The sequence below is a fragment of the Seriola lalandi genome, unplaced genomic scaffold, assembly GCF_002814215.2.
Source record: "Seriola lalandi dorsalis isolate HSWRI2012SDOR001 ecotype SW California unplaced genomic scaffold, Sedor1 jcf7180002052126, whole genome shotgun sequence".
Lineage (NCBI taxonomy): Eukaryota > Metazoa > Chordata > Actinopteri > Carangiformes > Carangidae > Seriola > Seriola lalandi.
Window position 1 is genome coordinate 327,180 of NW_019522679.1, and position 13,966 is coordinate 341,145.

The 13,966-nt window shown below is 39.5% G+C and overlaps 2 protein-coding genes across 2 annotated transcripts; one reads left to right on the forward strand and one right to left on the reverse strand.

Moving 5' to 3' along the window:
* Positions 1 to 1,657: 1,657 nt before the first annotated feature.
* On the forward strand, positions 1,658 to 4,531 carry gjb3 (gap junction protein beta 3). The gene is made up of 2 exons (XM_023399857.2): positions 1,658 to 1,858; positions 2,528 to 4,531. Exon 2 carries the CDS (start codon positions 2,598 to 2,600, stop codon positions 3,450 to 3,452), a length of 855 nt encoding a protein of 284 aa, XP_023255625.1. The 5' UTR covers positions 1,658 to 1,858; positions 2,528 to 2,597; the 3' UTR covers positions 3,453 to 4,531.
* A 669-nt stretch (positions 4,532 to 5,200) lies between these two features.
* Positions 5,201 to 8,159, reverse strand: hmgcl (3-hydroxy-3-methylglutaryl-CoA lyase). The gene is made up of 9 exons (XM_023399859.2): positions 8,036 to 8,159; positions 7,732 to 7,815; positions 7,407 to 7,514; positions 7,180 to 7,275; positions 6,872 to 7,020; positions 6,706 to 6,769; positions 6,409 to 6,597; positions 6,190 to 6,315; positions 5,201 to 5,885 (listed from the first exon to the last, which is right to left on the reverse strand). The coding sequence occupies exons 1-9, from the start codon at positions 8,120 to 8,122 to the stop codon at positions 5,784 to 5,786; spliced, it is 1,005 nt and encodes a 334-aa protein (XP_023255627.1). The 5' UTR covers positions 8,123 to 8,159; the 3' UTR covers positions 5,201 to 5,783.
* Positions 8,160 to 13,966: the final 5,807 nt, after the last annotated feature.

The following is a 13,966-nucleotide window of genomic DNA, read 5'->3' on the forward strand; positions in this document are numbered from 1 at the left end:
CCCCCCCCCCCACTGAATGCACTGGACTACTGTAAATGTTGTAGTACAGATGTTGTGTTCATAGGCTCAAGCTTTAAGGCATTGATGACTTTCCTGAAAAGCACAACTGCAATCTGATATTTCTAACAATGTCATCGCTGCGAGACTTTGAGATGAGGTGTTTTATTTAGAGAAAGCTGCACCACAACTTGTTATTCTTCACTCCTGGGAATTAAACACATCCCGCCTCTTATAACAGCCTCTTACAACAAAGTGTTTATTATTGTGTTTATTATTTGTGCACAAATGAAAATATATGAGCATAATGTTTTAGCCTGGTTCCTGAGTTGCTGTCCACACCTGAGTTCAGCTGGATTGTCAGGTTTTCATTCTGCTTTTATAAACACACTTTTATGTTACAGGATTATTGTATGAAGTTATAAGAAAAAGTTTTTTTGCTCTTCATTGCCTTCTCAGAAATTGTTGGGTTTGTTTGGAAACTGTTGTGAGCATGAAACAAGCCCATTGAGATTTTATTGTACTGATTGATACAAATAAACGTGACTTGACTTGAGGCGGGTGATGTATGAACAAGTCTGTGCCTGGTTATATTATGTAAACACAAAAGTCAGTAGATCTGCAAGACTTGGTAGACTCTGGCACAGCGAGGGTATTTTGAACAAGCCATTTGATATTCTTTAGAGCATCTGGGGGATTACATTCCTCTACTAACACAAGAAGTTTGGTTGAAAAAGTGAGTGGATAGTAAAGTGGAGAAAACGGTGGAGCTCTCGATCTGACAGTGAGGATGAGCTTCAGTCCACTGGTAGTTCATGAATTGTGACAGTGTTATCTGAGTAGAGCCTGGCTTTAAAAAGAAAAAAGGAAATACAATACACTTTTTTTTGGCACTCCCGTGGGTGTTGCATGAAGAAGCCAGGGGAAAGAAATGAACAGGGAAACAAATACTTTTCTAGTTATATGATGAAAAGTTTCTTTTCCTCTCCACCTACCACCCCACCTTTGTCAACAAACTACTCCTTCACAACATCTCAGAAAATATGTTGCTTAGCAATCTTTGGAAGAATCCAACTGAAAGAGACTGAAGACGTACAACAACACAACAATGCATTCACGTTAAGGTGTGTCTGCCTCCTATGTGTACACTGCCAAGTATGCAGGGGCAAGTTCAGGCAATGTGACAGTCCTGTTCCTGGAGAAAAAAAATGAAGCCAAACCTGTCGCCCCTGAAACTATTTAATATGAGCACAATCACATCTTTTAAAGACGTTTTACCAACGTAACCCTCTCTGAGAAGACTTAAGCTCTCGGATAAAAATCTGTATCTGTCTGTAATGTATGTGTGGAGATGACAAGCATCTATCCTTTTTGAGTGATTTAATTCATTGTGAAACAAAATGAAATTGTTCCTCAAGGTGCTGCAGGGCCCCGCAGGGTGATCCCAATGTTTCCCAACCCATGTCTGAATTATATGTGGTGTCAAATCACCAAGGCTGTGATTGGTACGCTGGTTCCAGACATGATTGATCTTGTGTAAACCTATTGGCAACTCCTATTACAAGAACCTGGAGATGGTTCCTGCCTATTTATTATCATGCAACCATGGCGTTTGAGAAGGAGAGACGGAGGCAGCCAAAAAGAGGGAGGGAAGTAGAGAATAGGAAACATCGAAGGCAGCTTCAGTTTTTCTCTAACCCCACCCACAGGCGCATTTCTGTACACTGCGCTCCTCTACCTGTCGAGGGGAAATCAAATCTGTGCGTCAAAGGACCAAAACGCCATTAAAACTGCGAGAAATCACCGGACACACATTCACTCACGTGACTTTTGAACTAATCATGGACTAATGCTTCTTTAGGTAAGTGAAAAACTCTCCGTGATGAACTTTTCATCTGCTTGAGATGAGTTAAGATTCCTGAATTTCTAAGTTCGCGTTTCATCTCACTGGGAATGAGTGTTAGCAAATCTGTTAATTCCTTGGTTTTTTATACGTATACGATTCCATCATTTGTCTCTGGTCGTAGGAGAGGGACAGTATGTCGGTAAAGAGCCACGAAAACACGTTTAAAGAACGCCCACAAGCTGTGCGTAAAAGACAGTTTTTTTTTGTTGGGAGACTCATGTCTTCTCAAATGTATACCAACTTATTACCGATAATGTGTGCTCTTATAAAATAAATGTTTGCATAAATGATCTAAAGTAGACAGGCTGCCTTTTCTAAATATATGTTTAAGCTCTGAGTGTGTTAATAACTTTGGTCCAACTCGCTTCTTTTACGATTGGTTTGGCTGGAGGCCCACTCCTTACTGTGTGTGTTTTATTAGGAGCTGGTAAAAGGTGGGGCTGATAAATGAGATCTGTGGGAAATGTTTTAACATTAAATCAGCTTTGGAAGATGAATTACTGATTTAAAAAGCCATAATAAAGTGCGATTTGTTATGAAAGACTCCTGGAGTAAGTGAGACACCACCATAACTCAGCAGACAGTGAGAACATGTTCACCCATTCTTCATTCTGCCTCATCCAGGTTTAAAGATAAACTACCACCAGCAACAAAGATTTCCAGAGAAAAGGGATTTTGACGGCCAGCCAAAGACATGGACTGGAAGACCTTCCAGGCCCTGCTCAGTGGGGTGAACAAGTACTCGACGGCGTTTGGGCGGGTATGGCTGTCTGTGGTGTTTGTGTTCAGGGTGATGGTGTACGTGGTGGCAGCGGAGCGAGTGTGGGGCGACGAGCAGAAGGACTTTGACTGTAACACCAAGCAGCCCGGCTGCGCCAACGTCTGCTATGACCACTTTTTCCCCATCTCCCACATCCGCCTATGGGCCCTGCAGCTCATCTTCGTCACGTGCCCTTCCTTCATGGTGGTCATGCACGTGGCTTACCGTGAAGACCGTGAGCGCAAGCACAGGGCCAAGCATGGTGAAGACAGCAAGTTGTACAACAACACGGGCAAGAAACATGGCGGCTTGTGGTGGACCTACCTGGTCAGCCTCTTCGTAAAGACAGGCATCGAGGTCTCCTTCCTCTACATCCTCCACAGGGTGTACGACAGCTTCTACCTTCCAAGGCTGGTCAAGTGTGAGGTGGAGCCTTGCCCCAACCAGGTGGACTGTTACATTGGCCACCCCACCGAAAAGAAGGTCTTCACCTACTTCATGGTCGGAGCGTCGGCCCTCTGCATCATCCTCAACATCTGCGAGATCATTTATCTCATCGCCAAGCGCATTGCACGAATCGCAAACAAGATCAAGAGGCGTAATCGCAGAGCGGCCGTGCATCATGAAGACTTCAACGACGACCCCTTCAACAACTCCAACCAGCCAGTGTCGAGGCTGGACATGAAGGAAAAGCCTCCATACTTCAAGTCTTCATACAGACCTTCAGCGCTCAAGCTTGAAGAGAAGATACGGGCCTCTGCTCCGAACCTGTCCACTACCAAATGGTAAAAGCTGAAATGAGGGCAAATATCAAGATCTCAGCAGCGCTTGGGCTATAACCCAATGACAAACCTAAAAAATACAGACTCAGAGCTATGAGCCAAACTGCAGTATGTTTGAGACCCAGGAAGCTGAGTCATCATCAGTTCTGGATTCATCATACGGGCCCCTGTGTCCACATCTAAGACTCTTTTGGAGCGCATCAACTTTGGTTTCCAAGCCAACATCCATAATATTTACATGTCAGGTAGAGCCGAATTGATTTGGTAATGATATGTGAAGTTCCTCTTTGAATACAATAAAGGTCTGTGTGTCTTCACCACTTCACCCCTGTTAGAACATTCCAGTGAAGTTTCACACAGTCTTTCCTGTGATTGGAGTTTTGACACAGGCAAGGAAATGAGCCACTCAACTGCACACAAGGAGGCAGGACACACCTGGCAGAGGTATTCTCCCACCCTGCCAGTGTCAGGGTGTACAGTGGTGTGTCAGGGTGCTCTGTGGTCACTGAGTGTAATGTGTACATTCCAGTGATCTCTTGTTCTCATGGCTTCACATCACAGTTGCCCTGATGATCTCAAGTTTGTAAGAACAGTAAACAATTCTACATTGGAGTGTAGATGCTCCCAAAGTCATAGATTTATGGCTGAAGAATACTTGAAGCTGTGCAAACTGGCCCAAAATGACTTTGTTATTGCATTTACTCTCTTTGATAAATAAAAGGCATGGATGATTAGTATATTTTGTTATCTCAGCAGGCATACGCTTGCTCTCAGGTTTATGCCGCACAGCCGAACATTGTATAAAGACTGCCTGTGCTTTGACATGCTGGTATACAACCTCGCCTGATGCAAGACCACTGTTGATTTAAATAAGGCGACAGGAATGCTGCTGTTTAATTCTGTGTTGGTAGAACTGGAGCACAGTGGAGAACAAACAGATGGCTCATTGAACTATTACGCAGTTTTGTGAGTTGTCCACTGTTCATCATCAGATGAAAATGTATTTTCTGCGTTGTGTTGCGCTGCGTTCTTCGTTGTGAATAACGTTTTTATACAATTATATAAATTAAATTTAAGTTTATTGAACGTGTGTTTCTGTTTGGAGTTTTAATAGTAAGGGCTGCTTATTGATACCTTGTGAATTTGATATATAATATGTATTAATATGGTTTCCATTTGGGAAATTGCTTCAGATTCATACAGTTTAGCAAATCATTTAAAACATGTTCAAGACCACCACTAGCTTTCTAAAGATAAAACCTTTCATCTATAGTAGTATAAACACATTTTTATACTCCCACGATACTATCTGAACACTGTTTAGGGAGTTGGATTTTTTTCCATTGCTGCTGACTCATAGCCAAATTTCCTGCTCGAACCGGGCCTGCATGCCAATTAGCCACTAATCATCTCAATTTGCTGTGAATCATCATGACTATGGCTATTTTCCTGTCTTTGATACTTATGATGTTTGTTTATACATGTCGCATAGGGCTGCTTTAAGAATCTCAGTCTGCCTGTCAGACTTGTCAGTCAGGTTCCCCCAAGGTGCGGCAAAGAAAACAGTTTTTGTTTATTCTGAATCATTTCCGCAACAAACTGTAAAATCACTATGGAGATTGTGAATGATTAGCTCTCACTTGAGTACCTTACATGGCCAATGATGCTTTAAATCTATTCTTTTGATGCAACATCTGTAAAACTGATGTTGAACATATGAGACATCATGTAGCTTATCAAACTATTTCAGATTAATGACACATTAATCAGTATTGTTTTATTTTTAAAACTCAATCTTGTTTGATATGTACACGCATATTAAAATAAATACTTAAACATATTAAAAGGTAAAACAAAAAAATCATACATATGTAAAAAAAAAAAAAATCTGTGGAATACAACACATCCCTATTTTTCGCAAACCAGCACAATTTCCAACCGATGGTCTCCACAGATGCTCCCAAGATAGATCATTAATATGAAGACAGTGATCACAGCATACAGAGGATGATCAGAAATCAAAACAACACTTCTGTCTTTTCTGACATCAACAGTGAGTTTATGCATCCCTAAGATATTTTACTGGTTGATTTGACATAGTATTAAAAAGATCTTTGCACTTTGGCTAACCCACTGGCCAGAAAGTAACGTAAACACACCATTAGAAAAAGGTTTTAGACAGACAGATTCTGTATGATTAGATTGACTTTACATAAGGCACTGTTCAAGCTATACTATCATGTAGTGAATACCTAATCAGACATTGATCTGTACATACAGAGGGTGACGGCTCCAGCTTACATGGTTATGCTGCAGTGTACAGTCTGTGAAAGATTGATTACAGTTTGCAAGGGGCCTGCGCCACTTTGGAGCTGGTCTTTCTGTTGAGGCTTCGGCAGATGAAAGCTCCAGCATTCATCAGTTTGGAGAGGTCCACACCCTGTGGTGAGGACAGAGAGTCAAAGGCTCAAACCTCAGCATTTCAAGAGGTAGCTCACAGTGTAAACAAGAACTGCTAACTAAATTATGTGTGATTTCAGTCTATTTGTTTGTCCACTGGTGAAAGGAAATTTAAAGGTTTGGTAGTTTGTTAATGACTAATACAGAAAAAAAGAAGAAGTCACTTTCTTCCTTCATTTGTACATAACTAAACAGTAAACACAATAGGGTTGCATCTGTAATATCTAATATGAAGGAACTAAAAGACAGGGAAGGTTAAAGAGAAACAAAGTGTGGCTTCTTACCGTTTGAATCCCAAGTCCATGCAACATATAGACTACATCTTCAGTAGCAACATTCCCAGAAGCCCCCTGGGCATAGGGACAGCCACCCAGTCCAGCTACTGATGAGTCTACCACATTGATTCCCATCTGCAAAACGAAGACAATATTTACCTCTGTAAGTTAACACTGCTCTAATAACTAATCAACCACTTGGTTAAAATAACCAGAACCATGACTGACCTGTAAGGCTACCAGGATGTTAGCCAGGGCCTGGCCATAGGTATCATGGCAGTGCACTGCCAGGGCACTGACTGGCACCTCTCTGCTCACTGCCTCTAACATTTGAGCCATGCTACCTGGAGTCCCCACTCCAATGGTGTCACCCAGGGAGATCTCATAGCAGCCCATCGAGTACAGACGCTTTGCTACCTGCAAGACAGAAGTAAAGTTAAGCTTGACTTGTTATGTTACTTGTAGGATAATACACAGATTTTTGGCATTTTACATTACGTAAACATGTACTAAGTGAGAACTCACGTGTGCAACTTTTTCAGGTGCCACCTTGCCTTCATACGGGCATCCAACAACACACGACACGTATCTGTGTAAACAAGACATGTAGATGAGACTCATACAAGAATCCAACAAAAATTTCAATGGTTTAAAGGTTTGCACACAGTTAAGCACAAGCCTGTATTCCTACCCTCTAACTGGCACACCAGCCTCTTTAGCTGCTTTCATAACCTCATCAAAGCGCTGTAAACTCTCGTCCACGGAGCAGTTTATGTTCTTCTTACTGAAGAGCTCTGATGCAGCACCAAATATGGCCACCTCTGAAGCTCCTGCCTTCACCTGTGGTAAGTAAGAGCAAGGAAAAGGCATTTTAGGGAAAATTTAGCCCAGTTGTGAAACTTTTAAACATCCTATCTATAGTATAAGAAGCTGCATATAAAGTATGTCTATGTAGCTATTGTGTGTATAGTGCGTTGGAATATAATGCTTGACACTCACAGCAGCCTGGAAACCCTTGAGGTTGGGGGTAAGGACTGCATAAGACACTCCAGGTTTTCTACAGATCCCCTTCATCACCTCCACCTGGTCTGCCATCTGACATTGGGTTAAAATAAAATAAAAAAAACAAAACAACAGAAACCAGTTAGTGCGGCAGTTTCTGTACTGCCCCCAGTGGGGTGTGTGCAACACTTGGCATATGAATTCCTCTGGGAGAACGGACTCACCTGTGGAACCCATTTTGGAGATACAAAGCTGGTGGCCTCAATGACTGGCAGCCCGGAATCTGACAACAAGTCGATCAGATGGATTTTTGTCTCTGTTGGTACGATTGTCTGAGTGGGAACAGCAAAACAACACAAGGCGGAACTGAGATTGTTTATTCTGGTTACATAACACATGACCTGTGCACCTGCCCCACCTCAGTACAACAGCGATGGTTAAAACTGTTTTGAGGAGTGTTAACGTCACATTGAGGCATTTTTGAGACATTTCCTGCCTGTAATTGATGCTGTGTAATCAAAACAACCAACCATTTTTACACAAAGTTACCTTCTCATTCTGAAGACCATCTCTGGGTCCCACCTCCACTATTTTCACCTTCTCCGGAAGAGCTTGACCTGCCCTTACGCCAGCCTACACACAAATACACACACATCCCCACACATATACATTAAACACACAGGTGAAGTAGCTTTAACTGTTCAATTAGAAAGAGTATGATATGTAGCTAGCTGACTTCCTACCGTAACTGTAACGTTAGAGGACGCTGACAGCTGTCAGACATACGCTGCTGGACAAACGTCCACGCTAAAATTTGCTGGCACAAAAGGACAAAAAGACTCAATGCTCTCACCTTTGCTGCGGAGCTGAACGCCAGGTACTGCTGACCCATTGTTGAACTTAAAGTGCTTCTGTTGACAATCCTCATTATAGCCGCCATGTTGGTCCAGCCTCTGGTCTGACGTCACTTCTTCCTCGGGAGCAGAGTGAAGCGGCGGGCCTCACAGCTGATAAAAGCACCGCGAGGGCGCCATCTACTGGCTGGAAATTTGAAATGAAAAGTATTTTTGGAATTTAAAATATGAATTTAAATAAAACGTACACCGTGTAAATTGTGCGTGCCCAGATACCCAGGCTCCAGAAGTACATTTAAAGCGCCTGAAAATTAATTATTTATAACATGACGCGATTAAATAAGCACCAACTAAAGTTAACATTAAAAGCACCATACATTTTGACCTGTCTTCCAAAGAAAAGCATAGGTCTTAGTAGCAACATTAATTATGTAATTTCTTACTTTTGTCAAGTAAGCCCTGACAGTGTGACACTGAGCCAAAATGCACAGTATCAGGACCCTGAAACCAGGCAGCTAAATGGAACTACAGTATTTGTGATACTGTGATTTTCCTATTGTGATGTAACAAAATGTCTTCAGTGGAAAAAGGCCACTGTCATCGCATGTAGATTGAAATATTGCTGAAGTTTGACTGGCAAAAACAGGCCACTGTCTCACTTCCAGTCCTTACTTTATTCTACATGGACGTTTCAATGTTTAATTTACAAATGTTCCTCCTCAGATGTGGATGAAACATTGTGGCCACATTGTTATCATGTATCATTTGTATTTATGCTGGACCTCTTGATGCTTACCTAAATCCAGATTGGTACACAAAGGTGCATGACATCAACTATTTCCAACTGAGGCCAACCCACTTCAAATTACTGAGAAAAAGACAGTCAAAAACACAAATGCAGAAAGCTTTCAATTTAAGTAACCAAAACTGTTTAAATGTTGGCAGATCACTTTGTGTTCATGTAGAGCCCCATTGCTGTGAGAAATTGAAACCTTTAGTCCAATATTTTGCTCACGTAAAAAACAAACCTGACACAAATAGATTTTATTTATATAGCCCAAAATAGTCACACAAATTTGCTTCAACCATTTTAACATACTGTACAACCTTACGACACCCTCTATCCTTAGACCCTCAAACTGGACAAGGAAAAATTCCCCAAAGAAATCCTGTAATGGGAAAAAATTGAAACCTCAAAAGAGGAGAGATCCCAAACATTAATGACGAATATGATTTGGGAGGACATTGAACAACTTCCAGGTGCCACCAAATGGATAGGACCTGAGCCACACAACCTCCTCCCCACCCTGAGGACCTGGAAAGAGGACAGACTACACAAACTCACAAGAGGCAAAACTAAGCTATTTGTTCACACATCCAGGAGAGGGAAAGAAATGCACAGAGAAAAGACAGGAACAGGAGGAGTGCATCTGGGGATGCAGAGAAAGAGAGTGAGAGAGAGAGAGATAGAGAGAGAGAGAGAGACAGCAAGAGAGGAAGGGGGCACACAATAAGAGCCTGCAGCTGCAGCCTGCTGACTTCTTTAAAACTTCGGGGACTGATGGGCCCTGCGTTCTGAGAGTGAAGAGCACTAGATTAAATGGAAGGTTTAAGGAGATCAGAGAACCTTACAGCACTTTAAAGTCAGATTTGACGTAGACAGGGAGCCAATGAAGAGAAGCTAAAATTGGTTTGATCAAATTTTCTGGATTTAGTTAAAACTTTTGCTGCAGCATTCAGAACCATCTGAAAACTCTTAGTAAGAGCATGTGGAAGGCCAGAAATGCAAAATGTTACAACGATCCAGTCTGGATGACACAAAGGCATGAAGTAGGGTCTCAGCATCTGCAATAAACAGAACACACCAAATTTTAGCCATGTACTATAGGTGAAAAAAGAAAGTCTTGGTGAAGTCTTTAATGTTATGATCACAGGAGATGGTGGGATTTTATTTAACACCATGGTTCGTGGCTGTCATACTTGGAGACATTACACAGTTGTTGAGAGTTCAAACTGGTGTCTATGTTGGGCCAGGCCAATGAATGGTAAAAATGAATTCCATGACTGCATTTAATTTGGCCAAGAGAAAAGCAGAGGGCCAAGGAAAGAGATCTGGGGTACTGGCCAAATATAATAAAAGTGTGCAGTGGTCTATGGTATCAAAAGCTGAGATGCACAGAACTGGGATCTGAATCCATAGTAAGCAGAAGATCATTTACCACTTTAGTAAGTACTGTTTCAGTGGGTGACTGAAGGCAGATTACAAAGGTTCAAAAAGATTACTGTTAGATATGTGGAAATACTTTTTATGACTTACTATACTTTGACTTTTTATGCCTTATCAAACTATGACTTTTTTATGCCTTACTATACTATGACTTTTTATGCCTTATCAAACTATGACATTTTTATGCCTTACTATGCTATGACATTTTATGCCTTACTATACTATGACATTTTTATACCTTACTATACTACGACTTTGTGATGGTGTGGCACGGTGGAGGAGTGGTTAACACTGTCGCCTTAAGGTGAGAAGGTCCTGGGCTTGAACCCCGGGACTGAAGCCATTCTGTGTGGACTTTGCATGTTCTCCCTCTGCCTGTGTGGTTCCTCTCCAGTTACTCCGGCTTACTCCCGCAATCCAAAGACATGCATATTAGGTCAATTGGGTAATCTAATGATTTACCATACTATGTTTTTTATGCCTTACTATATTTTGACGTTTTGATGCATTATTATACTATGACCCTTTAATGCCTTACTATATTAAGACTTTGTGATAGGGCAGCACAGTGAAACAATGGTTACAAATGTTTGTCATAGTGAGAAGGTTATGAGCTATACTCCAGGGCCTGGGGCCTTTCTGTATGGACTTTGGAAGTTCTCCCTCTGCCAGTGTGGTTCCTCTCTAGTTACTCTGGTTTCCTCTCGCGATCCAAAGACATGCACATTAGGTTAACTCTAATGCCTTACTATGACATTTCTATGTTTCACTATACTATGACTTTTTATTCCATACTATAATATATCATTTTTATGCATTACTATACTATTACTTTTTATGCCTTACAATACAGTGACATATTATGCCTGACTATAGTATGACTTTTTATAAGTTACTATGCTATGTCGTTTTTATGCTGTACTATACTATAATGTTTTTATGCCTTACTACACTCTTACTTTTTTCAACATTTTATTCCTTATAAAAACAAAATTTTTATGACATTTTATGCCTTATTATACTATGACGTTTTTTTGTTGTTGATATTTTTACGCCTTACATGATGTTTTTCTACATTTTTATGCCTTAAGAGATTATAACGTTATTATGACCTTTTAGGCCTTAGTATACTATGTAGTTTCTTGATGTTTTCATGCCTTACTATACTCTGACTTTTCTTACCTTGATATACTATAACTTATTATGCTATAACATAGTATGACGTTTTTATACCATAATGTACGATGACTTCTTTTTTCTTACTATACTTACTACATTTTTATGAAATTTGATGCCTTACTATACTATGGAGTTTTTATGACATTTTATGCCTTACTATACTATGACTTTTTATGCCTTAAGAGATTATAACGTTATTATGACCTTTTATGCTTTCTATACTATGTAGTTTCTTGACTTGCCTTAACATAGTATGACGTTTTTATGCCTTATTATACTGTGAAATTTTTATGTCTTACTATACTATGACATTTTATGCCTTACTATACTATCACTTTTTATTCCTTACTATAATATATCCTTTTTATGTCTTACTATACTATGACTTTTGATGCCTTACTATACTGTGACCTTTCAATTCCTTACTATGACTTTTTTTCCTTACTATAATATATTGTTTTTATGCCATACTATATTATGACTCTGTGATGGAGAGGCACGCTGGAACAGTGGTTAGAAATGTTACCTCATTTTGAGAACATTCTTAGTTCGAATCCCGGGCCTGGAGCTGTCCAAATCAAATTATGCTTAGGGCCACATAATGGTTTGGGCCGGCTTTGGGTAATAGTAAGGAGTATGTTAGAATGCACAATAACTTAAAGGTTACAAGGTAAATTTATTTATCATTTGACACAGGGTTATATAACAAGATTAGACACCATGAAAAATAGTTTTATTTGTATTACTTCTTATTTATTCACTCATTTACTGTTTACTGTAATTTTTGTTTTGGTGAGTAACAAAAAAGGAACTACACCCAACACCTCCATATACACTTTTTTAATGAATATCCAGTCAGACAGAGATTACATAAATAAATAAAGTTAATAACAACAACAACAACAATAATAATATTAATAAACAATAATAATAATAATGATAATGATAATAATAATATATAAATTTGCATTTATTTTAGCCTATTAAAAAACAACACATAGAAGACTATGTACTCTTTGATAAGCGGAAATGGCATCATCAGCAGGTGATGATGTTTTTCCGAAAGTGGCCGAGTGAAACTGTGAAAATCCACAAGGTAAAGTTGAGATCCTCAAATACTTTTTCGTTTTACAAATAGAAAATTGATTCACAAATGTTTGTTTGAAACTTGTGAATTTTAGCAAGATATTAACAAATGCTTTTCATTTATTTGCAAATCAGTTGAATGTATTCACAGATAATTTTTGTGGAATTTGTTTTTGAATTTGCAAATTTATTATTTGTATTAGATTACACATTTACACACAGATTGTCAATCTGTTCACACAAATAATGGGAAACAAATCTACCTCCATTTAAATAAATCAGTATCTATACATTACGAGGACAGACTAATATTGCTTCAGATTTGAGAAGGCAGTGATCTGACATAACGGATGTGAAAGGGGAAACAGTAAGATCAGAAACTTTTATCCCACGAGATACAATTAGGTCAAGTGTGCTATCATTGCAGTGACTAGGCTCATAAAGTATCAGCAAGTGCCAGAAAGCCTTTACATCGAGGATCAGAGGCCTTGTTCAGGGGAAGATTGAAGTCACCTATAATTAGAGTCTCAGATTAAGATAAATTCTCCTCGTCTTTCTTAAACTAGTGAATAAGGGCCCAGTGGTATACAGAGTACCAATAGGTGGAATGGTTGGAGCAACTTATAGCTGATGGAGATGTTTTAATACAAGAGCCTCAAAAGGGTTAAAAGCAAAATCCAGTTCGAAGGTTGAATTTGTAGATCAAGGAACCACCTCACCTTGTTTAGTAACCTGAGCAACATGGACATTGGTTTACTCAGGTGTGGAAGCTTCATTTAATGGTAGGAAAACAATTGTTCTAAGCCATGTTTCACATAAACCAATTACAGCCAGATTATGCTGAAGAATCAAGTCATTTGTCAGTGAGGCTTTGGTAGATCTGGTGTCTATAAAATCAAATTTGTTGAGGTTGGAGTTTTCAGTAATGGGCCAACCTGTAGAGCTACCAGTAGATGATGTATTTATTGAAATCAGACATCCTATGTTTTTAGTAGAAAATGGTGGTGACCTGCACACACGGTGGTGTGAGGATATAATTGTGATTACCATAGGATTTATTTTTTTTGTGGGTGATTGTGGTACATTGCACTATCACCACCTTAAGATACAAATGTAAATTTACTCAATGATTTGGGTTTCATTATTTTCATTCACATTATAAACACAGCTTAAAGCTGTCTGTTAGAAATGTTATATTGCCATATTTAGAAAACATTTTGCATTGATTTATAAATAAAAGATTATAATGTGAACATTATTTTATTCACACACGCTATTTCCCTTCCAGACATTATATATTTGATAAACCCTAAAAAAAAATGGCACAAAACAAATTTTAGTTAACTGTTGTTGTAGCTGACATTATTTACTTTTATATCATGTGATTGTACTCTCTTCCTGTTTCCTTTGTTTATGATGAGGATGAACAAGCCAGATG

Excerpts from the sequence above, each read along its gene's own strand:
- hmgcl (XM_023399859.2), bottom strand. The coding sequence starts at position 8,122 with ATGGCGGCTATAATGAGGATTGTCAACAGAAGCACTTTAAGTTCAACA. Across the intron at positions 6,770-6,871 it reads GCTGGTGTGCCAGTTAGAGG|ATACGTGTCGTGTGTTGTTG; the intron begins GTAGGAATACAG and ends TTGTTTACACAG. Across the intron at positions 6,598-6,705 it reads CACCTGAAAAAGTTGCACAC|GTAGCAAAGCGTCTGTACTC; the intron begins GTGAGTTCTCAC and ends TCTGTCTTGCAG.
- gjb3 (XM_023399857.2), top strand. The coding sequence starts at position 2,598 with ATGGACTGGAAGACCTTCCAGGCCCTGCTCAGTGGGGTGAACAAGTAC.